Below are 24,696 nucleotides of genomic sequence, written 5' to 3'. Positions count from 1 at the left end.
CCTGCAGGCTCTCTGCCTGTATTCCTGATGAAGGGCTTTTGCCTGAAACATTGATTTTCCTGCTCCTCGGATGCTGCCTGACCTGCTGTCCTTTTCCAGCACCACTCTACTCCACAATCAGAGATTATAGTTCTTCACCTTTCACTTCAGTTTTTATTTTAGCTTTCACACCTCAGAAAACGTAACCTGATGAACGGTATCCTGAAGTTCAGGATGGGTAATCCTTAACAGTAATCCTCAACATTCAGAGACACAAATTGTCACGGAGACATCAACACAATCTCCATCCACGATACAGCCACAAAGCACAAGTGTGAATTCGTTGTGCATTTCCTTTTTAATATCGTAGGTGCAAAACAGAAAACAATCTCATTCACAAAAGCATTTCAACATATTTATTAAACATCATTACTCTAAAATAACATAATAGTTATTTGTAATATAATTTAAATGTCATGTAACAGTCTAAAATTAAATCAGTGTTGAACCCTCCAAACCGCTGATTGCCAGGTGTTCCATGACCTTCGCAATGTCCTGGCCTTGAAAGAGGATAGTTAACAAGCAAGCTCAGAATTTTAACAACAACTTCTGGAACAGAGCAAAGCTCCTAAACTCTTATACACTATCCAAACTAAAACCAGAGCAAGAAAGGATTGGGAAATCATCATCTTTGTGACCGTAACAATTCAGAAACATTTGCGCTCTCCTTCCTAGGGGAGAGAGAATCTAAGGCCAGTTTAGAAGCTATCACGCCCACCTTTTGCACAGTGTGTCATCAGAAACAGCTACTGTTTGCGGTTGGTGAAAAGCATCATCTTTATCTAATGTCATGCTTTGTTTGCAGAACATCTACATTCAACCCATTGCAGGTAAATTTGGGCTCGACATTCTGCATCTGTCATTATTGGCTCGGACACCTAAAATTACAATATTTTAATAAACTTTCAGTGCCTCTAATTACTTCTTGCAATGGTACAAGAATACGTTGTGTAGGTGAAACCTCCTATTGCAATATCTGCTACTTGGTTTTACCAAAGCACAAATTTCTACTTCTGCAGTTTCACCGTGAAACAACAAATGTGAACCAGTTTTGTTTTTGCAAATGGAAGGACATTACTTTGGATGAAGTCTATTGACCAAGCCATTGTTTTCTTCATCTTCCTGATGACTTTGGCAGGTGTGCAGCACTGGGAGTGAAGGAACAAGAAATCCAAATGTAACCCCCTGCACCTTTCAAGAGGCACCAAGTGGGCCACAAGAGAGCACACAGTTTACAGTGTGGGCAGCACAGACTGACAGACACAGAGTACCTTCTGTTCCACCCTCAGTACTTTGAAGCTGGGAGAGGCTTTAATCTGGTCTGAATTGGAGCTGAACCAATGCCTGAGCTTGATGGAATTTGCCAGATTGAACCAGATTACTTTTACACATTCTACAGAACCATGAAGTGACCTATTGCCCAGTTGTCTGGGACTTAACACTTGCTTCATTAACACAGCTTAAGGTGGCTACTTTTAGTTATAAGCAGTTTATAATTAAGCAATGACGGGCTCTTTAGAAAGAACAAAAGGGTCATCACTGGGCCGCCAGTTTCGTTTTAATTGACAGAATTTAGTTCTGTGTCCACCTCCAACCACACAACCTGCAGCTAGTGGGAGATCACGGCTGACATGTTACTGTCACCAAATTGGTGCTAGTGCAAGAGGCAATTACAGTGATGTGTCACAGAAAACAAAACCCATCTGAGAGGCACAATTACAGGGTTATATTAAATACAACGGAGTACAGAATATGTTCAAAAACAATAAAGTACAACTTGCAATTATAAATAAAAAAGGTCAATGTTTAAAATGTTGAGTTCTGATGAATATTGACTAGCCACCACAACATGACTAACTCTACCCCCTCCCATTGGCTCTGGGCTCAGGATCAACACAATCAGCCCCTCTTTCAAAACCCAGCCAATCCCAGACACAAGTCCAAATAATCACCATGTTCTTGCTTCAGTGTATGTTGAGTGAATGATAGATTGGGCTGCTACAGAAACATCAAGTTGATTTTCTCATTTGATTTGCAAAGTTTGAATCAAGAACATTGGCCACTGAAGCAAAACATCCCGCCCCTTCTGACAGCACGGACACTGAAGCCAGGGGCTGTCTCACAGATATTGACTGCTCTCTGATACCATGCTCAGAGTGAGGCCAGGTAAATGAGATTTACAAGACTATCAACTACAGAGGGTACCCTCATCGCTGTGCTGTTCAACACATGCATAACGTTTTAATAGAGATCAGTGGATAAAGAGCAAACCGACTAAATGATTTCCTCCTTTCCCCTAGCTCAAGTACACAGTAGTACTCCATCTCGTGTTCTGGCTAGGACCAGGGTACTTAGCAGCAACAATACCTATATTCTGGGGTTTACTGTCCAATCAGTAGCACTCCATCCATCCTGACATGTTGACTGCCATTATTACAATTAAATCAATCTTTTAAAAAAAATGTTTCATTCTCTGACTTTAGACTCGAAGACTAAATCAGGATTTGTTGAGGGAGAAGCTTAACTTCGCAGTCCATAAAGGACTAACAGTACTGATGTATATGATCAGAGACCATCTGTAAAGAATCTCACTGATATGCCGATCAAATACATACGGTTTTATTCAGTTGCTCTCTTCCCTCCCCTTGGTGCCCCATTTCAGGGAAATGCGAGGTTTGGACCAACCACACTGTTCCATTCCCCACTCAGAGCTCAATCCCTACCTCCAGGCAAACACTGTCAAAGAGCCTTTGAATCTACAAATCTCATTGAAATGCCAATGAGTGACAGTGCATTACATCGCTCCCAGAACGAGGAAAAGTAGAACAGAAATCTGTCAGCCATTCTCAAATGGCAACAATTAAATCTTACTCATCAAAAATACACACCATTCAACTCTGCAATGGTAAACAGTGTCAGTGTAGACACAGACAACTAGTGAAGATACTGGAGTTCCTCTGGTATATTGTGGAATGACTCCTCAACACAGGGATCATAACATGGGCTGCTACATCAAGTGATAGCAAACCTGTTCTGTAATTGTCAGTAAACCACTGGTTACAGGCTTTACTTTTTGTGTGCGTGTGTGGGGACAGGGAGGAAGGAAGGGGGAATGAGGGTGGGTGGGGAGGCGTTGTTAGATAGGAGTTCATGACTAATCCTGGTTCCGTATTAGTGCAAACAAAGTGCAGGTCTTACAACAGCTGGTAGGGATCGGTGGGGGGGGGGAAGAGAGTGGAAGAGGGTTGTGTGGACATGGGAGGGATGGAGGGGAACTATCCAAAAAGCACCCGCCAAGCCCACATCAGCGCAGTCCAGGGAAAAAATCACACTCACAGCATTTACTTGCCGAGACTGGTCACAATAAGACAGTACTAACCCAGACACACCCGAATACAGCCCATCGCCAACAAGAGGCACAATATCCACTGGGCACAAAGCCAGTCTTCAAAAATAGATCCGTTTGGCATCTGCAGGAGCTTGTTCCATTGGACAATAGGGGCACTTTAACCTGCACAAAGGAGAAATGTGGATACGAAATGATACATCAACAGATCACACATGGCTGAAAGTCTTTTGCGTTTACTAGTATAACTTTCCTGACTGGTAGGTTGGCGAGTTAGCTGTTCCCTAACCAATACCATCCTGCTAATCCATTCACAGGAGAGGAGCTAACTCCCTTTGTTAACTGAGTGGTCCTCTGCTGTCTGAGGTTGGGAGTGGTGTGTGGTGATGAAGTTTCTGCCTTTCGCTCAGGAACAGCACCCATCAGTGAACTGGAGCAGAGGAATCAGATTCTTCACTAATTAGAACAACACAGAGGTGGGGGGGGGGGGGGGGCTCCATTCAGGGGAAACACCCATCGGTATTTTCCAAGACGCACAGGATCTGAGACACAAACCCTCATGCTTTAAATGCTGGATGCTGACAGTAGATGGAGGCAAGAAACTAAGTTCAGAGACTAAAAAGCTATAAGGTGTGGCACGGTGGCTCACTGGATAACACTGCCGCCTCACAGCACCAAGGACCTGGGTTCGATTCCACCCTCGGGCAACTTGTCTGCGTGGACTTCGCACGTTCTCTCAGTGACTGTGGGGTCCCCTCTGGGTGCTCCTGATTTCCTCCCACAGTCAAAAGACCTGCAAGTCAGGGTGGATTGACCATGCTAAATTGCTCCTTGGTGTCAAGGGATGCACAGGCTGGGTGGGTTAGCCATGGGGAAATGCAGGTTACAGCGACAGAGTAGAGGGGTGGATTGGTTTGGGATGCGCTTTGGAAGCTTGGTGTGGACTCCATGGGCCAAATGGCCTACTTCTACGCTGCAAAAATGCTGATTCTATGAAGACATTATCGAGGTATCATCACATCGGAAGGTTTAGAATCAGAATCTCTCTCAGCTCAATGTAAATTAAAAAAAGGGTATCATGGAGGAAGATACTTTGGTTTAGACTGGTTAGAGATGGCTAATATCTTTTCCCCCTTTCTTTAATCCCCAGTTACATCTACAATCATTCCCAGAGATATCTAACAGCACGGAACCCCAGCTCAGTCAGCCATGAGCACATCAGCTGGTAACAGCTGGTCAGCGCGTCCACATGCTACTCACTTTCCACCATTGATCAGTTTGTTTAGTGCGTCTCTGGAGATGACATGTCCACAGATCAGCTTCATGGGAGGATTGGATTCAGTCGCTTGCTGTCGAAGGATGGGGCAGGCAAAGACTGAGTGGTACCAGCATTTCTTCCCCAACTCGATCTCAATCTGAAAGAGAAGTAACGGTCAGCTTCACACTGTAATTGGCTATTGTTTTGGGGAGGCAGGGCACGGCATGATAACACGGCCTCATGTTCAACTCCTGGGTGTGCAACATGCGGCAAGAACAAAACATGGCGAGTAGGTACAGAGCATTGCTGCGCCGGAGGAGATGTATGTGAGACAGAGACACAGCCACAGAGCGCGAGGGCGAGAGAGAGAGAGAGCGCGAGGGCGAGGGGGCGCGCGAGGGCGAGAGAGAGAGAGAGCGCGAGGGCGAGGGGGCGCGCGAGGGCGAGAGAGAGAGAGAGCGCGAGGGCGAGGGGGCGCGCGACGGCGAGAGAGAGAGAGAGCGCGAGGGCGAGGGGGCGCGCGAGGGCGAGAGAGAGAGAGAGCGCGAGGGCGAGGGGGCGCGCGAGGGCGAGAGAGAGAGAGAGCGCGAGGGCGAGGGGGCGCGCGAGGGCGAGAGAGAGAGAGAGCGCGAGGGCGAGGGGGCGCGCGAGGGCGAGAGAGAGAGAGAGCGCGAGGGCGAGGGGGCGCGCGAGGGCGAGAGAGAGAGAGAGCGCGAGGGCGAGGGGGCGCGCGAGGGCGAGAGAGAGAGAGAGCGCGAGGGCGAGGGGGCGCGCGAGGGCGAGAGAGAGAGAGAGCGCGAGGGCGAGGGGGCGCGCGAGGGCGAGAGAGAGAGAGAGCGCGAGGGCGAGGGGGCGCGCGACGGCGAGAGAGAGAGAGAGCGCGAGGGCGAGGGGGCGCGCGAGGGCGAGAGAGAGAGAGAGCGCGAGGGCGAGGGGGCGCGCGAGGGCGAGAGAGAGAGAGAGCGCGAGGGCGAGGGGGCGCGCGACGGCGAGAGAGAGAGAGAGCGCGAGGGCGAGGGGGCGCGCGAGGGCGAGAGAGAGAGAGAGCGCGAGGGCGAGGGGGCGCGCGACGGCGAGAGAGAGAGAGAGCGCGAGGGCGAGGGGGCGCGCGAGGGCGAGAGAGAGAGAGAGCGCGAGGGCGAGGGGGCGCGCGACGGCGAGAGAGAGAGAGAGCGCGAGGGCGAGGGGGCGCGCGAGGGCGAGAGAGAGAGAGAGCGCGAGGGCGAGGGGGCGCGCGACGGCGAGAGAGAGAGAGAGCGCGAGGGCGAGGGGGCGCGCGAGGGCGAGAGAGAGAGAGAGCGCGAGGGCGAGGGGGCGCGCGACGGCGAGAGAGAGAGAGAGCGCGAGGGCGAGGGGGCGCGCGAGGGCGAGAGAGAGAGAGAGCGCGAGGGCGAGGGGGCGCGCGACGGCGAGAGAGAGAGAGAGCGCGAGGGCGAGGGGGCGCGCGAGGGCGAGAGAGAGAGAGAGCGCGAGGGCGAGGGGGCGCGCGACGGCGAGAGAGAGAGAGAGCGCGAGGGCGAGGGGGCGCGCGAGGGCGAGAGAGAGAGAGAGCGCGAGGGCGAGGGGGCGCGCGACGGCGAGAGAGAGAGAGAGCGCGAGGGCGAGGGGGCGCGCGAGGGCGAGAGAGAGAGAGAGCGCGAGGGCGAGGGGGCGCGCGACGGCGAGAGAGAGAGAGAGCGCGAGGGCGAGGGGGCGCGCGAGGGCGAGAGAGAGAGAGAGCGCGAGGGCGAGGGGGCGCGCGACGGCGAGAGAGAGAGAGAGCGCGAGGGCGAGGGGGCGCGCGAGGGCGAGAGAGAGAGAGAGCGCGAGGGCGAGGGGGCGCGCGACGGCGAGAGAGAGAGAGAGCGCGAGGGCGAGGGGGCGCGCGAGGGCGAGAGAGAGAGAGAGCGCGAGGGCGAGGGGGCGCGCGACGGCGAGAGAGAGAGAGAGCGCGAGGGCGAGGGGGCGCGCGAGGGCGAGAGAGAGAGAGAGCGCGAGGGCGAGGGGGCGCGCGACGGCGAGAGAGAGAGAGAGCGCGAGGGCGAGGGGGCGCGCGAGGGCGAGAGAGAGAGAGAGCGCGAGGGCGAGGGGGCGCGCGACGGCGAGAGAGAGAGAGAGCGCGAGGGCGAGGGGGCGCGCGAGGGCGAGAGAGAGAGAGAGCGCGAGGGCGAGGGGGCGCGCGACGGCGAGAGAGAGAGAGAGCGCGAGGGCGAGGGGGCGCGCGAGGGCGAGAGAGAGAGAGAGCGCGAGGGCGAGGGGGCGCGCGACGGCGAGAGAGAGAGAGAGCGCGAGGGCGAGGGGGCGCGCGAGGGCGAGAGAGAGAGAGAGCGCGAGGGCGAGGGGGCGCGCGACGGCGAGAGAGAGAGAGAGCGCGAGGGCGAGGGGGCGCGCGAGGGCGAGAGAGAGAGAGAGCGCGAGGGCGAGGGGGCGCGCGACGGCGAGAGAGAGAGAGAGCGCGAGGGCGAGGGGGCGCGCGAGGGCGAGAGAGAGAGAGAGCGCGAGGGCGAGGGGGCGCGCGACGGCGAGAGAGAGAGAGAGCGCGAGGGCGAGGGGGCGCGCGAGGGCGAGAGAGAGAGAGAGCGCGAGGGCGAGGGGGCGCGCGACGGCGAGAGAGAGAGAGAGCGCGAGGGCGAGGGGGCGCGCGAGGGCGAGAGAGAGAGAGAGCGCGAGGGCGAGGGGGCGCGCGACGGCGAGAGAGAGAGAGAGCGCGAGGGCGAGGGGGCGCGCGAGGGCGAGAGAGAGAGAGAGCGCGAGGGCGAGGGGGCGCGCGACGGCGAGAGAGAGAGAGAGCGCGAGGGCGAGGGGGCGCGCGAGGGCGAGAGAGAGAGAGAGCGCGAGGGCGAGGGGGCGCGCGACGGCGAGAGAGAGAGAGAGCGCGAGGGCGAGGGGGCGCGCGAGGGCGAGAGAGAGAGAGAGCGCGAGGGCGAGGGGGCGCGCGACGGCGAGAGAGAGAGAGAGCGCGAGGGCGAGGGGGCGCGCGAGGGCGAGAGAGAGAGAGAGCGCGAGGGCGAGGGGGCGCGCGACGGCGAGAGAGAGAGAGAGCGCGAGGGCGAGGGGGCGCGCGAGGGCGAGAGAGAGAGAGAGCGCGAGGGCGAGGGGGCGCGCGACGGCGAGAGAGAGAGAGAGCGCGAGGGCGAGGGGGCGCGCGAGGGCGAGAGAGAGAGAGAGCGCGAGGGCGAGGGGGCGCGCGACGGCGAGAGAGAGAGAGAGCGCGAGGGCGAGGGGGCGCGCGAGGGCGAGAGAGAGAGAGAGCGCGAGGGCGAGGGGGCGCGCGACGGCGAGAGAGAGAGAGAGCGCGAGGGCGAGGGGGCGCGCGAGGGCGAGAGAGAGAGAGAGCGCGAGGGCGAGGGGGCGCGCGACGGCGAGAGAGAGAGAGAGCGCGAGGGCGAGAGAACGAGAGCGAGGGCTCGAGGGCGAGGGCTCGAGGGCGAGAGAGCGAGGGCTCGAGGGCGAGAGAGCGAGGGCTCGAGGGCGAGAGAGCGAGGGCTCGAGGGCGAGAGAGCGAGGGCTCGAGGGCGAGAGAGCGAGGGCTCGAGGGCGAGAGAGCGAGGGCTCGAGGGCGAGAGAGCGAGGGCTCGAGGGCGAGAGAGCGAGGGCTCGAGGGCGAGAGAGCGAGGGCTCGAGGGCGAGAGAGCGAGGGCTCGAGGGCGAGAGAGCGAGGGCTCGAGGGCGAGAGAGCGAGGGCTCGAGGGCGAGAGAGCGAGGGCTCGAGGGCGAGAGAGCGAGGGCTCGAGGGCGAGAGAGCGAGGGCTCGAGGGCGAGAGAGCGAGGGCTCGAGGGCGAGAGAGCGAGGGCTCGAGGGCGAGAGAGCGAGGGCTCGAGGGCGAGAGAGCGAGGGCTCGAGGGCGAGAGAGCGAGGGCTCGAGGGCGAGAGAGCGAGGGCTCGAGGGCGAGAGAGCGAGGGCTCGAGGGCGAGAGAGCGAGGGCTCGAGGGCGAGAGAGCGAGGGCTCGAGGGCGAGAGAGCGAGGGCTCGAGGGCGAGAGAGCGAGGGCTCGAGGGCGAGAGAGCGAGGGCTCGAGGGCGAGAGAGCGAGGGCTCGAGGGCGAGAGAGCGAGGGCTCGAGGGCGAGAGAGAGCGAGAGCGGGGGCGAGGGCTTGAGGGCGCGCGCGACGGCGAGGGGGAGGCAGACAGAGCGCAGGCGACAGGGGGGCGAGAGAGAGGAAAAAAGAGATATCGCGTGCAGGGAGCCCGACAGAGAGAGCGCACGCGACAGAGACAGAGAAAGAGCGAGCACGCGCGCGACAGGGAGAGAGCGCGCGCGACACGGTGAGCGGCCCCCCGAGCGCGCGCCTGACAGGGAGAGTGAGCGAGCGAGCGCCCGACAGGGAGAGCGAGAGCGCGCGCGAGCGACAGAGAGTGAGAGAGAGAGTGCCAGATAGCGCGCGCGACAGAGCGAGGGCGAGAGCACGTGACAGACAGACAGACAGACGAGCGTGTGCTCGTGTACATATCCACATGCAACTCTAATTCCCTTCATAATTAAAATCATAGGAACACTCAATGTCTATGGTCACACATGTTCCTTTAAACTTTCTAAATGGACAGTTATTGTTTCTATTTCTATAAAAGCCAATGAGGAGCTGCAATCATTCGGAAAATAAAGGAAGTTAGGACAAAGGATAAAAAAAAAGAGGAGGTTTTACCTGAAGAAACTTGGTGCATCTGGTCTGCTACTGTTTATTGCTGCAGGTTTTATGTTTCAATTTGTTGTGGATCTTCCCCAACTAATTGATGGTCCAAAGCTATTTTTCGGGTGTAGTAGTGGTCAGAGATATCGTAAAACATCAATTCATTTAATATTTTCATTTTAAAAACCCAAGGTGATTTACAAAGGGAAAATATTGAGAATGGGCAGAGACCAAACTGCAAGACTGAGTAGAGAAAGATTGATGAAGGAGACGTGATCATAAATCAACCGGAAAGTAAAAGCTAGCATCAATAATGTTGAGCATGAATTATCTTAAAACCCATCTAGCGTCCTTTCGGGAAGGAAAACTCTACCCTGGATGTGCCCAATGGGTAGCTCCAGAAGCTTGGTAACCTGGTCTCCATCAGAAACGGCTTAGTGAGCGACTGCATTAAGGACACAGTTATGGAGGAGCGATAAATGGTGGCATCACCCAGAAATGCCCAGATCTCAAGAAGACATTTTTTAAAAAGCTGAAATATCTCCATCATCCCAGTGAGGCCACGTGGAAAAATGTTGCGATTAAAACTAACCTTTAGGGCAACAAGGAGATAACAGGCACTAAACATAACCAAATCAAAAAGGGGAGAGAAACCACATCGGCCACATGACTGAGGATGATCTTGCCGTGAGGGAAGGCAGGCTAGAGAAGAGCTAAATGGCTGCATGACTTTACAGCGAATACAGAAAATATAATATTGATACATTCACACGCAAGTTGTATTTTACGGTCAAGCACATTGAACAATGATTCAATCAAGGGGTTTTACAAAAGCCAAAACACTGCACTATGGCAGCATATAAACATTTGCAAATGTGCAAGACTGAACCTAGTCTTGTTTAAGTATGAGAGATGTCTACTGAGGCAGAGTCACAGAGATGTACAGCATGGAAACAGACACTTCGGTCCAACTCGTCCATGCTGACCAGATATCCCAGCCCAATCTAGTCCCACCTGCCAGCAGCTGACCCATATCCCTGTAAAGGGAGGAGAAAGTGAGGACTGCAGGTGCTGGAGACTGCAGCCAAGTGTGTGGCACGGAAAAAACACAGCCAGTCAGGCCGCATCCGAGGAGCAGGAGAATCAACATTTTGGGCATAAGCCCTTGATCAGGAATGTCGATTCCCTGCTCCTCAGATGCTGCCTGACCAGTGTGCTTTTCCAGCACCACACTCTCAACCTCCAAACCCTTCCTATTCATAGACTCATCCAGATGCCTTTTAAATGTTGTAATTATATCAGCCTCCACCACTTCCTCTGGCAGCTCATTCCACATATGCACCACCCTCTTGCGTCCTTTTTAAATCTTTCCCCTCTCACCTTAAACCTATGTCCTCTAGTTCCAAACTCCCCCGCCCCGGGGAAAAGACCTTGTCTATTTACCCTATCCACACCCCTCATGATTTTTCAACCTCTATAAGGTCACCCCTCAGCCTCCAACAACTTGAAACCTTAACTCTTGATTTCTCTCCAGAGATGCTGCCAGACCTGTTGAGTTTTTCCAGCAAATTCTGTTTATGTTCCGGATTTACAGCATCCGCAGTTCCTTCAGTTTTTATTTAAGAGACATCTTTGGCTTGTTTGGATAGAGTCTAACTCCAATGTTTGTTCGTTTCCTTGACATGTTACTGTACAGAATCAAATTGTGCAAAGATATTTTTTTAAACAAATAAAGGATATTTTGAAGTCATGAAAAAATTCATGGATCCATCCAGTCACAACAGATTTAATGATAGCGACCAGAACACCACCTGATGAAGGGGCAGCGCTCTGAAAGCTTGAGATTTCAAATAAACCTGTTGGACTATAACCTAACGTTACGTGACTTCTGACTCAGTTCACCCCAGTCCAACACTGGCACCTCCACATCACGGATTTCAGGAGGTGGTTGGTGTGGGACATAAGAGGTCACCACAATCAAATTGAGTCACACGAGTTTGCAAATGACAATTTATTAAGAATAGTACTGAAAGGCAGCAATACTTACTGGAAGCTCATCCTTCTGGCTCCATATCTCTGTACACTGCTGCTGCTCGATCACAGCTTTAATATTCAGCAGAACAGGCAATGCCAAGCAACCAGCGGAAAAACTGGGTGTGGGAAAAAAAAAGCAAGAGTCAATTCTATAGACACATGCCAGCACTTGCTTCACGAAATCATTGTACAGGGACCCGGAGAAATGCAAGGGAATGATGCATGGCAGGAATGTCTATCACGAGAGGGCATCATTTTAAAGGTGATTGGAGGAAGGTTTAGGGGAGATGTCAGAGGGAGGTTCTTTACACAGAGAGTGGTGGGTGCGTGGAATGCACTGCCAACAGTGGTTGTAGAGTCAGATACATTAGGGACATTTAAGTGGCTCTTGGATAGGCCCATGGAAGTTAGTACAATGAAGGATATGTAGGTTAGTCTGATCTTAGAGTGGATAAAAGGGTGTTACAACATCGAGGGCCAAATACTGTGCTGTACAGTATGTTCTATGATTAGCAAAACCGATCTGGAAATGTTCACTCAGCTGCTTCTCCATCCACAGATGTTGCAGCACCGACTGAGTAATCTCATTTTGACAGACAGTTGAATGATTTTTTTTTCTTAAAATAGCAAGAATACACATATTTCCCATCCAACAGTGAAAACAAGAACAGAAGTATAATAGTTTAATGGTGTTTCCCATCAACAAAGGAAGCAGAGCAGCTAGAAATATTGACTTTTTTTATTAACTGAGAAGCATTCACAGGAAGAACAAGCTTAAAATAAATCTCGGGAGTTTTATTTCAAGGTGTGTGCTGTGGCATGTTGTCTTCACAAGGCTGAAGGTTAGAGTCTGAAATCCTAAGCCTGATTGATCATTGGTTTCACCTCTCCCATGATGCCTTACAGTTATCGGCTTCCCTTCCAGTGGCTCACTATCACCCTCTATGGACTGACCATCTCTCTAGTTTATCATCATCGAATCCCTACAGTGTGGAAGCAGGCCATTTTACCCATCAAATCCACACCAACCCACTGGGTAGCATCCCACCCAGACGCAGCCCCCCCACCCCTGAAACCTTGCATTTCCCATGGCTAATCCATCCAGCCTGCACCTCCCTGGACACTATAGGCAACTTAGCTTGGCCAATCCACCCTAACCTGCACATCTTTGGAGTGTGGAAGGAAACCCACGCAGACACGGGGAGAATGTGCAAAGTCCACACAGACAGTTACCGGAGGGTGGAATCGAACCTTGGTCCCTGGTGCTGTGACGCAGCAGTGCTAACCACTGAGCCACTGTATATTCTAAAGAATTTCTCCTCCAACAGTGCAGTGTCATCAATCAGCTCTTGAGCTCAGTAACAGCACGAGCGAGTCCAATATTCTCCTTGCATGTTCAATCTTACAGCATGAAGAGGACATCAGCCTTTTACATGCATGTGTGTTCTTTGAAAGAGTTATCCAGTTAAACGCTCTGCAGATCCCTGAAAAAAAAACGTACTCCTTTTCCAAGTTATTTATTTACCTAGCTAGCTCCCTTTGGAAAGGGAGTACTGAATCTGCTCCCACAGCCCTTTCAAACAACACGTTTCAGATCACTGTGGAAGAACACTTCTCATTTTCTCTCTGGTTCTTTGGTCAATCATCTCGAATCTCCATTCATATTGGAGGCCATTTGGCCCATTCTGTCTATGTTGGCTGTTAAAGAGCCATCTTTAATAGCAGAGATGCAAGAAGCACATGGCATCTTCCCTCAAGTCTCAAAGCTCCAACATAAACCTGTGCATTTTCCCAAGTTAACAGTACGGCAAATTAAATACTTCATCACAGCCAGAGCTTGTACTGAAGAATCTGCACTGAGGTACCTTAGTACTCAAGGTAGTGCTGTGAGTGGCAACTTGTAAACTTTTCACCGTACTCATGTGACAGTAAAGCTGACTGTAATTCCTGTTCCCAATAAAACAAGCCCCCGCTCATCCAATCTTTTCCCATCATTGAAACTAGCCTTTCCAGGCAATGTCTCTGTAACTGTCCCAGCATGGCTACATCTTTTCAGTAAGGTCAAAAATCACAACACCAGGTTATAGTTGGTTAAAAATCTCACAACACCTGGTTATATTCCAACAGGTTTATTTAGAAAGCACCAGCTTTCAGAGTGCTGCTCCTTCACCAGGTAGTTGTGGAGTATAACATCAGAAGACACACAATTTATAGCAAACGTTTACAGTGTGATGTGACTGGAATTATATATTGAAAAAGACCTGGATTGTTTGTTGAGTCTCTCATCTTTTAAAATGACCTTGTGGGCTTCAGTACATCCCAGTCCAACACCAGCACTCCTAATCAGGTTATAGTTGGTTTTTGGAAAACATTGGCTTTTGGAGGGCTACTCCTTCATAAGGTGCTAGCGAGAGAAAGTGCTCTGAAAGTTAGTGTTTTCAATTAAACCCATTGGACTATAACCTGGTGTCATGTGATTTCTGACCTTGTCCAATCCAGTCCAACACCAGCACCGCCACACCCTTCTTGTAATGCAGTGATCAAAACCGTGTGCAATTTCCAGTTATGTCCTAACTAGCATTTTATACAGCTCTAGCATGACCTTCCTGTGGCTACATTGCAGCTCTCGGCCAATATTTTTTAAAAAAGATGCTGTGTATCCTCATAACCACATCATCTACCAATCTCGCCAGCTTCTGAGAGATGAAGCACGCTTTCTAAGGTGCTCTATTTGTCTAATTTTTAAATTGATTGTCTTGTTTTCCCTTCTGCCAATGAGATCAAACTTCCTCCTGATCTTCCTCTGTTCAGAGGAAAATATCAAATATATTGATTGTTAAAGGTGATTCACAACCCCGAATCATTTCAGACTTACACAGGTTTCCCCTCTCCTGTCAAAATGAAGGGACTTTAAAAAAACAGACCCAAGAACTCCAAGTCCAAGTCAACTACACTTTACAGTCAAACTTCAATACAACCAAACTCTGGATACTTACTGAACCAGCCTTAAGCTTATAAAATCTCACCAAATGTGGATTCTGATCAAAACAACCAATTTAACAAAATTATAATTTTATGCTTGGAAAGTGTTGAAGGTAGTATACATACTGCATGCAACTCTAATTACAAATAAGTGATGCTTTTAAACTATTATTAAATTTCAAAAAAATCCAAAGATGTTAAGTGGATTGCTCATGCTCATAGTGTTCAGTGATGTGTAGGTTAGGTGCATTAGTCAAGGGTAAAGGTAGAGTAACAGGGTGGGGATGGGTCTGGGTGGGTTATCCTTTGGAGGGTCGGTATGGACTTGTTGGGCCAAAGGGCCTATTTCCACACTGTAGGGATTCTATGATTCTGTATTAGAATTGTGTGGTCCCTTCATGGTGGATTCAAGAGCAGCTTTCAAACAAGTCACTGTTACACACGGAAGTTTTTAACCTGATATTAATAATTGGCACCCTGCTCCCCTCAGCCCAGATAACATCCTACCTTCATTTACAAACACACATGTTTCGAGGGGGAACGGTGACTGAGCTGCAGCTGATGTTGCTGTCCATTCCAAACTGAATTTACACAATTCAGGTCCAATTCAAACAGATCAGCAGAAAGCACCATTTGACATAAAACATAGGACAAGATCTGGATGGCTCATTGGACCACTGAATAGTTTATTCAGCAATTCAGTCATCAAGGGGCTGAGGATTGAGTACCCAAACATTAGCTCAGATTGGATTGTAGGGTAGACAGAAATATTGGGTAAAAATATGGAACATAACAATTCTACTAACTCAGTACATCGGTCTGCAACCCACAGAATTGGAGAGAGAGTTTATAAAAACTAAGTATTGTTGTGAAAAGGTTGGCCGTGGAACAGTTAGAGATTATCAAAGTCCTGGTGATGAAGGGACACAGCATGGCTCCTGAGGATTCAGATGAGTGAAGACGTAAGAAGCAAAACTATACTGTACAGTGCCTAAGGATCTGGATGTAGGTTTGCCCGCTGAGCTGAAAGGTTCATTTCCAGACATTTTGTCACCCTACTGGGTAACATCTTCAGTGGGGAGAAAGTGAGGACTGCAGATGCTGGAGATCAGAGCTGAAAATGTGTTGCTGGAAAAGCGCAGCAGGTCAGGCAGCATCCAAGGAGCAGGAGAATTGACGTTTCGGGCTTCGTTCCTGAAGAAGGGCTTATGCCCGAAATGTCGATTCTCCTGTTCCTTGGATGCTGCCTGACCTGCTGCGCTTTTCCAGCAACACATTTTCAGCAACATCTTCAGTGGGCCTCAGGTGAAGCACTGCTGACAATTACTGCCTTCTATTTGTGTGTTTGAGTTTCTTTGGGTTGGTGATGTCATTTCCTGTGGTGAAGTCACTTCCTGTTCTTTTTCTCAGGGGGTGGTAAATGGGGTCTAACGTGATGTGTTTGTTGATAGAGTTCCAGTTGGAACGCCATGCTTCTAGGAATTCCCGTGCATGTCTCTGTTTGGCTCATCCTAGGATGGATGTGTTGTCCCAGTCGAAGTGATGTCCTTCCTTATCTCTATGTAAGGATACTAGTGAGAGAGGGTCATGTCGTTTTGTGGCTAGTTGGTGTTCCTGTATCCTGGTGGCTAATTTTCTGCCCGTTTGTCCAATGTAGTATTTGTTACAGTCCTTGCACGGTATTTTGTAAATGAAATGACCCTCTCTCACTAGTATCCTTACATAGAGATAAGGAAGGACACCACTTCGACTGGGACAACACATCCATCCTAGGATGAGCCAAACAGAGACATGCATGAAAATTCCTAGAAGCATGGCATTCTAACCGGAACTCTATCAACAAACACATCGAGTTAGACCCCATCTATCATCCCCGAGAAAAAGAACAGGAAAGGACATCACCACAGGAAATGACATCACCAACCCAAAGAAACCCAAACATATAAACAGAAGGCAGAAATCATGTACACTGCTTTGCCTGAGGCCCACTGAAGATGTTACCTAGTCTGGTGATGAAACGTCTGGAAGTGAACCTTCCAGCTCAGTGAGCAAACCTACATCCAGAACCTCAACCTGAGCTACAAATCTTCTCAATTAAATCTCTGCAGTGACATAAAAATGAAGTCATTCTCTCTTTCTCATACTAGCACAGAGACAGGCACACACTCGCTCTCACCGACAAGTAAATGTAACACTATTGAAAATAATAAATACTGGAGATCACGGTAGGTTAGACAGCATCCATGGAGAGATAGTTCTGAGTCTGGGTGAGTCACTTGGACTCAAAATGTTAGCTTGCTCTCTCTCCTTGGATGCTGCCTGACCTGCTGCGACCTCCAGTATTTGTTGTTTTCAGTCCAGATTCCAGCCTCCGCAGTAATGTGCTCCTACATTTAACACTAATCACTACAATGTGGAAAAGGAGTTTGTAATCACTCCAAATTAGCCAAACGCAAGGAAAAACATAAGCAATTATTCAACACTGAGTGGGAAATAAAGAGTCTTAATATCAACAAATTAGGTCAAACAACTTTATTCTTAAAAAAAAACACAATCATTTAAACACTAGATGCTGATAGACTCATTGGGAGAATGGCAGGTGGAAGAGACAAGGGCAACAGTAAGAGGTAGCTACATTAAACCTGATAAGAGTTAATACCAATCCTGTCAGTTACCCTGGGATTCTAAGTTCACTGCACTGACCCAGTTACTTATTTTGTTTTTAAAACTTTATCTGAAAATGCGAGTCTTATTCCTGCAGCAACGCTGTCCAAGTATTGTTCAGTCATGTTAACATTGCTTCTGGGCCAAAACCACACATTCAAAAGTACTGGGTTTCCTGTAGGTCCCCATTACTAGAACTGGGACGACCTCAATGAGATTTAACCCATCAGCTCAGTGGGAGCTCTCGCCTCTGGATGACTTTAAAGCCAATTGTATGTCAGGATTTTAATGTAGAGCTGGCTGCATCTCCCAGGTAACTGAGTCAATCCCATGATCCTATTTGACTGACATCACCACTCTGTTTACTTGACAGAGAAATGGTTTCATTCCCAACTGAAACAAAAGCACAGTGGCTCAGTGGTTAGCATTGCAACCTCACAGCACCAGGATCCCAGGTTCGATTCCAACCTTGGGTGACTGTGTGGAGTTTGCACGTTCTCTGTGTCTGCATGGATTTCCTCCGGGTGCTCCGGTTTCCTCCCACAGTCCAAAAATGTCCAGGTCAGGTGAATTGGCCATGTTAAAATTGCCCATAGTGCTGGGTGCATTAGTCAGAGGGAAATGGGTCTGGGTGGGTTACTCTTCGGAGGGTCGGTGTGGACTGGTTGGGCCGAAGGGCCTGTTTCCACACTGTCGGGAATCTAAGCCAATTTTTTTAAAAAGCCCTCAGGGTCGATGAAGCAGCAGCTTGTAGGAGTGCAAGCTTTCTCTATAGCACAGGGATGAGAAAGTCCCATTACAAGAACTCACTGTTTAAACAATAAAAAGTAAAAGCAAGCAAAACAGGTTTGTTATTCAACAATTGACTGACTTAGAAAGACGACAGAAAAACAGACAGAGCGCACAATGGAAAACTCTCCTAAACTCTTTCATGCGGAGCATACCTGACGCTGAGAGGTGATTCGACTGACAGACCAAGGAGGGTACAGGCATCCCGGGTGAATATGTCACAGATGTCTGCCCATTGGTTGGAGTCCAGCAGGTGGAGGTATGGAGAGTTTGCAACGCCATGTCGCAGGTAAACCAGGCTCCCCATCAACACCTGGATGTCTGCAACAAGAATGTCATCTCCTCAGCAATTTACATTAGAAGAAAATCTAAACGCTAAAGTTTCAAGCATGAAAACCGGTCCCTACCCCAAGGCAAACCACTGAGAAACCAGGGGAATAAGAGCAGCTAGGTCCCATCTGAAACTCAGAAAGAAAACAACTGTTACAGAAGTCACAGGACACCAGGTTATCGTCCAACTGGAGTGCAGAGCGCTGCCCATTCCTCAGCTGCTTCCCTCCACCACCTCTGGAAGGAGCAGTGCTCTGAAAGCTTTATGATTTTAAATAAATCTGTCGGACTATGACCTGGTATCGTGTGACCTCTGACTTTGTCCACCCCAGCTCAACACCAGCACCTCCACGTGATAGAAGGCTCTGCCCCAGAAGGCTGTGGAAGTCAAGTCTCTGGATACTTTCAAGAAAGAGTTGGATAGAGCTTTTAAGGATAGTGGAATCAAGGGTTATGGGGATAAGGCAGGAACAGGATACTGATTGAGGATGATCAGCCATGATCATAATGAATGGTGGTGCTGGCTCGAAGGGCAGAATGGTCTATTCCTGCACCTATTGTTGACTGACAGCGCGGGTATTGGAATACACAAAATAAATAGCACCAGCCACAAGCATTTACAAGTAAAGCTAGTGAGAAACCAGTTTGTTCCAGAAAACACCTTAGAATCTAGATGAAACAAGTGTAAGCTTTGTTACTACATTCCAAACCTGAACCTGACCCATAACTAAACAGACAAAAGATGCTGCATCAGTAAAGGGCTGCAGCAATAAGTAAACTGTTGTATTGTCAACAGGAACCAGACGGGAGCAAGTGGGAATGGAATTCTTAACATCAATGCAATTTTTAAATAGATCACGTGCTCAGCATGTGGAGTTTCAATCGCGAGGAAATAAAAGTATGAAATTAATTTTGCAATTTTTTCTGCATTTTGAAGTGAATATTTGGACGATTCACCTGTAGTTTACATGTTAAAAAATAAATCTGTATTCCATACTAAAAAAATCAGACTGGGGACAACAACCTAAAACTCACTTGTGATTATTGTTCTGGTATATTTAACATGGCTCTTGTTGTTATTCTACTGATCCCCCAACCTCTCTTATAAAAGGAACCTCAAACTGTCCATGGAATAAGATGAAAGCCCTTACCAAGCAAGGCTGGGAACTTGGACAATGTGCCCAATCCCCAGCAGGCCATACTCGGGAGTCAGTGATAGAGTGGGAGCTGGGAGGTGGTAATGCAGTGCATCTGCTTCACGGGCACAGGAGAATGGGCAAGCTGTCTCACATGGGACGGAAGCACATGCTGAGGACTTCTGATCGTGCAAAAGGAGATCAGCAGCTCCTACCTCCATTCCCAAGGCTGGTGAGGGTAACCAAGCCTTATTCAAGACAAATATTATTTTACAAACAATATTCATCAGGCACTCCATGCTTAAACCCAAAATGATATAAAATACAAGTTTTCCCAGCTCACCATATTCCTAAATGACCAGGAGCTGGGTGAATCAGTGACTGCACTTAAAGAGAGATCCTTCAGCCAAAGGAAAAAACATTGAGAATTATCATCTCCGAGCTGTGGTAAAAGGCTTGATATTGACATTTAATAAATCAAGTCTCACCGAATGCTCAGGGTATGTATATAATGGAATAGGAGGTGTAGTCCAATGGTTTAGAGAGTGTAACCAGTCATTAACTAAGCCATAAAAATCAAGCAGTTCTGGCCACCCTGCTAGAGGAAGGGTATTATTAAATTGGTGAGGGTTCAGAAAAGATTGACCAGGATGTTGCCAGGAATGGAAGGCTAATCGATTGATTGATTTCCTGTCATGTGTACCTAAATACAGTGAAAAGCTTTGTTTGTGAGCAATACAGGCAGATCAAAGCAAACAAGGACATACAGATCATAAAGTGAAAAAGAAACACTTGCATAGAGCAAGGTATTCAGGTTACATCACACAGAGCACGCACTCAGCAAGATCAGCATTAACACGATCAGCATTATTTCAAGTTAGAGACTCCATTCATCAGTCTAATGACAACAGAAACAAAGCTGTTCTTGAACTTGCTGGCACGTGTGTTCAGGCTTCTGTATCTTCTGCCTGACGGAAGAGTTTGTAGGAGAGCATTACCGGGGTGGGAGGGATCTTTATTGATGTTGGCAGCCTTTCCGCGGCAGTGTGCTGTGTAACTGGACTCCATGGATGGGAGGTTGGGTTTCATGATGGTCTGGGCTGTGCACACAACCTTCTGTAGTTTCTTACATTCCTGTGCAGAGCAGATACTGTACCAGGCCATTATGTGCCCAGACAGCATGCTTTCAATGGTGCATCTGTAGAAGTTGGTGAGGGTCCTTGGATATGTCCAATTTCCTGAACTGCCTGAGGGAGAGGAGGCGATGTTGTGCCTTCCTGACCATTGCATCTACATGGGAAGTCCAGGGCAGGTTGTCGATTATCATCACTCTGAGGAACTTGGTGCTTTCAACCCCTCTCAACCTCCGCTCCATTGATATATATGTTCTCCTCCTTCCTTTCTGAAGTCAATGATCAGTTCTTTAGTTTTGCCAGCATTGAGAGAGAGATTGTTACCATTGCACCACATCCCCAAGCCCTCTATCTCCTTCCTGTATTCGGACTCATCGTTGTTGATATCCATCCTACCAAAGTGGTGTTGCCTGCAAACCTGCATTTGTACAGAATCCAGCAACATAACCATGGGTATACAGAGAGTACAGTCGAGGGCTGAGAATGCATCCTTGGGGGATCCAATGTTGAGTGTTATCATGGAGGAGGCGCTGTTGTCTATCTTCACTGATTGCGATCTGTGGGTAAGGAAGCTGAGGATCCAGCTGCAGAGGGTGGAGCGGATACCTAGTCTTGGAGTTCTGAGATCAGTCTGAAGGAGATAATGGTGTTGAAGGCAGAGCTGTAGTTGATGAGCAGGAGTCTAATGTTGGTGTCCTTGTTGTCCAGATGTTCCAGGGATGAGTGCAGGGCTAGGGAAATGGCATCCATTGTGGTGTCCATTCGTTGGTAGGCAAGCTGCAGGGGATCAAGGCAGGCTGGGAGACTGGAGCTGATGTGGGCCCTGACCAGCCTCTCAAAGCAAATGGAGGTCAGAGCCACTGGGCAGTAATCATTAAGGCATGATGCATGTGCCTTGTTAAGTACTGGGATGATGGTCTTCTTGAAGCAGGTGGGGACTTTGGGTTGTAGGAGGGAGAGGTTGAAGATGTCAGTGTTTACCTCCACCAAATGGTCCACACAGGATTTGAGAGCACAACTGGGGGCTCCATCCAGGCCCCTCACTTCCCTTGGGTTATAAAGATAGGCTGGAGCTGTTTCCCTTGGAGCGCTGGAAGCTGGGTCGTGACCTTCTAGAGGTTTATGACATGGTGAGGGGCATGGAGAAAGTGAATTGCAAAGTCTTTTCCCTGGGGTAGGGGAGTTCAAAACTAGAGGGCATAGGTTTAAGGTGAGAGGGGAAAGATTTAAAAAGGACCTGAGGGGCAACGTTTTCACAGAGGGTGGTTCACATATGGAATGAACAGCCAGAGGAAATGATAGATGCAGGTATAGTTACAACATTTGAAAGACATTTGGACAGGTACATGAATAAGAAAGGTTTAGAGGGATATTGGCCAAATACAGGTAGGTGGGACTAGTTTAGATTGGGAACATGGTCAGCATGGCTGGACCGAAGGGTTTTAGATTAGATTGATTCCCTACAGTGTGGAAACAGGCCCTTCGGCCCAACCATCCACACCGACCCTCCAAAGAGTAACCCACCCAGACCAATTTTCCTCTGACCAATGCACCTAACACTACGGGCAATTTAGCATCATTAATCCACCTGACCTGCACATCTTTGAATTGTGGGAGGAAACCAGAGTACCCGAAGGAAACCCACGCAGACGCGGGGAGAAGGTGCAAGTTCACACAGACAGTCATCAGAGGGTGGAAACGAACCTGGTTCTCTGGTGCTATGAAACTGCAGTGTTAACCACTGAGCCACAATGCTGCATGACTCTATAACTCTAGGCTGGTCCTGAACCTGTCTGCGTTATTAGCTGATCACAGCCAAGTGACACGGACAGATAAATATAAAAATATTGGGTCACTCAGGCAGCTGAGGAAATTTGGCATGACAGCAAATACCCTTGCCAACTTTTATAGGTGCGCCAGAGGGCATTCTGTCTGGATGTATCACTACCTGGTATGGCTACTGTACCATTCAAGATTGGAGACGGTTACAGAGAATGGTGAACTCGGCCCGGACAATCACAAAGGCCAACCTCCCATCTACAGAATCCACCTACCAGGCCCGCTGTCAAGGAAAGGCCACCAGCATTCTCAAAGATCCATCCCACCCTGGCAATGTTTTTCTACAACCTCTACCATCAGAGAGAAGGTACAGAAGCCTGAACACACTCACCAGCCGGTTTTGTAACAGTTTCTACCCTTTTGTTAGAATACTGAATGGACTCACAAACTCTTAATATTCACCTGTCCCTGTGTCTTTGTTTTTGCCGCTGTTTACCTATTATTTACTATCTATGCTACTTAACTCTGATCTGCCTGCATTGCTCACAAGACAAAGCTTTTCAACGTGTCTCGGCATATGTAACAATAATTTAAATTCAATTCAAACGAGACTGCCTTTAGTGCTTGACATGGGGAGGGAAGAAATCACAGAATTTCCAAGTCTGTAACATGTGTCTGTGTAGACAGCAGGGAGTATGAGAGGCACCTGCAGGGAAATTAGCAGAGAGGGTTCATACCTTCGCTACAAAGATACCGGGGCTTCCCTCGCATTTAGGAGTCGACAGCTAACAACAATGCTTTGCATTTATACAGCACCTTTAATGCACGGCAAGACATTTTATATTATTGGATTCTAGCAATGTCAACGCTTTGGGGACAGGAGAAGGGAAACAGGAGTAAGAAGAATGAACAAAACTGATGACATTATAAAGGAGGGCTATCTGATTGAATAGTGCGTTAAACCATACTGCCATTCTGCAGCTCCTGTTATAATCCCACAATTCTAAACTGTACAGGCTAAAATTCAAACCCTGCTTTTGAACTATAGTCTGAGAGAGGAAGACTGACCTCCTTGATGTTGCTGGGCGAACGGTTGGAAGTTCTTGGCGTACTCCAGGGCTTCAATCTGGTTGATGACCCCCCCGGTCAGGAGGCTAATGAAATACAATCGGTGCAACTTGAACTCCAGCGTGCTGTTCAAAGCCAACAGCTTCTCCCGTTTGGCCATAGCCCACCTGAAAGGGAGAAGCACAGCCGTAAGGATAGATTCAAACCAGGAAAGGCTCACAGTAAACACACGTTGTGTGAGCATTAATGTTCAGTCAAACTCAGAGCTGAGGGCAATACGTCACACAGACATTCAACACAGGAAGGAGCTGCAGTCCACATGATCATCGATATCTCCCTCCAGGAGACAGAGAGAAAAGAAGGAGAGGGAGAAGAGAGAAAAGGAGGAGAGGGAGAAGAGAAAGAGATATTGTCACAAATGGTGCCACCTTCAGTACAAAGTACTGAGGTATAAATCTTAGATTCAAAACAGGAAAAAAGAAAAAATATACTATAAATAACTGTAAGGCAATATATTAGTTAGAAAAAGAAAAAATAAAGTTGAGATAAACTTTTCAGTCTTTCTGTAAAGAGCCTGCAGTAGATCAAATCACATGGGGCTTCCACACGTGGGTCAGACAGAGCACGCAAGGCACTGACCACCCACTCCAGACCCAAGTCTGACAAACATCCCCGCTCCAACCCCAACCCAATGGAGGTTATGTATGGCTTGAGGGTAATCACTCCAGAAACATGGACGAAGATGAAGAGACATAGAAAACTAGGAGATAGGTGGCGGCCATTTGGCCTTTCGAGCCTGCCCCACCATTCATCACCTGATCCTCCAACCCAACAGCCTAATCCTACTTCCTTCCCATAACCTTTGACCCCATTCGCCCCAAGTGCTATGTCTCGCTGCTTCTTGAATACATTCAATGTTTTGGCATCAACTCCTTCCTGTGGCAATGAACTCCCCAGGCTCACCACTGTTTGGGTGAAGAAATGTCTCCTCATCTCCATCCTAAAATGGTCCACCCTGAATCCTCAGACCATGACCCCTGGTTCTGGGCACACCCACCATCGGGAACATCCTCCCTGCATTGCCCAGTCTAGTCCCGTTAGAATTTTATACTTCTGAGATTCTTCCCCCTCCCCTACCATCACTCATCTGAACTCCAGCAAAAACAATCCTAACCTAGTCCACAGTTCCTCATTCGTCAGTCCCACCAACCCCAGAATCAGCCTGGTACTTCTACACATTTCACAGTTGCTTTCGGGTTTGAACCCACACAATTGAGTTTTCTGCTAAATAAAGACAAACTATTTAGCTCACTGAGTGAACCAACCACAACCCCCATGCACACTAGTACAACCAGATTTAAAACCAGGGCAACTGGACATGGCGTGAATCAAGACAGAAGCAGTATATAAACAGGTGAATATCTGCTTTGCAATGGGTTGACACTAACAACTCAGGTTCACATAGTGTCTTTATCCCAGAAAAACAGCCCAAGTTGCTGCATAGAAGGATAATCAATTAAAAATGGAATC

The 24,696-nt window shown here is 49.2% G+C and overlaps 1 protein-coding gene across 1 annotated transcript; it reads right to left on the bottom strand.

Annotated features, from left to right (window-relative positions):
* Positions 1–381: 381 nt before the first annotated feature.
* Positions 382–23,410, bottom strand: LOC122556868 (E3 ubiquitin-protein ligase RMND5A-like). Its single transcript, XM_043704123.1, has 5 exons — positions 23,167–23,410; positions 17,876–18,041; positions 11,299–11,401; positions 4,646–4,800; positions 382–3,550 (listed from the first exon to the last, which is right to left on the bottom strand). The coding sequence occupies exons 1-5, from the start codon at positions 23,408–23,410 to the stop codon at positions 3,487–3,489; spliced, it is 732 nt and encodes a 243-aa protein (XP_043560058.1). The 3' UTR covers positions 382–3,486.
* Positions 23,411–24,696: the final 1,286 nt, after the last annotated feature.

This window comes from Chiloscyllium plagiosum, chromosome 14 (assembly GCF_004010195.1).
Source record: "Chiloscyllium plagiosum isolate BGI_BamShark_2017 chromosome 14, ASM401019v2, whole genome shotgun sequence".
NCBI classification, from domain to species: domain Eukaryota; kingdom Metazoa; phylum Chordata; class Chondrichthyes; order Orectolobiformes; family Hemiscylliidae; genus Chiloscyllium; species Chiloscyllium plagiosum.
The sequence above is the reverse complement of the archived record's forward strand: the minus strand, read 5'-3'. Positions and strand labels throughout refer to the sequence as shown.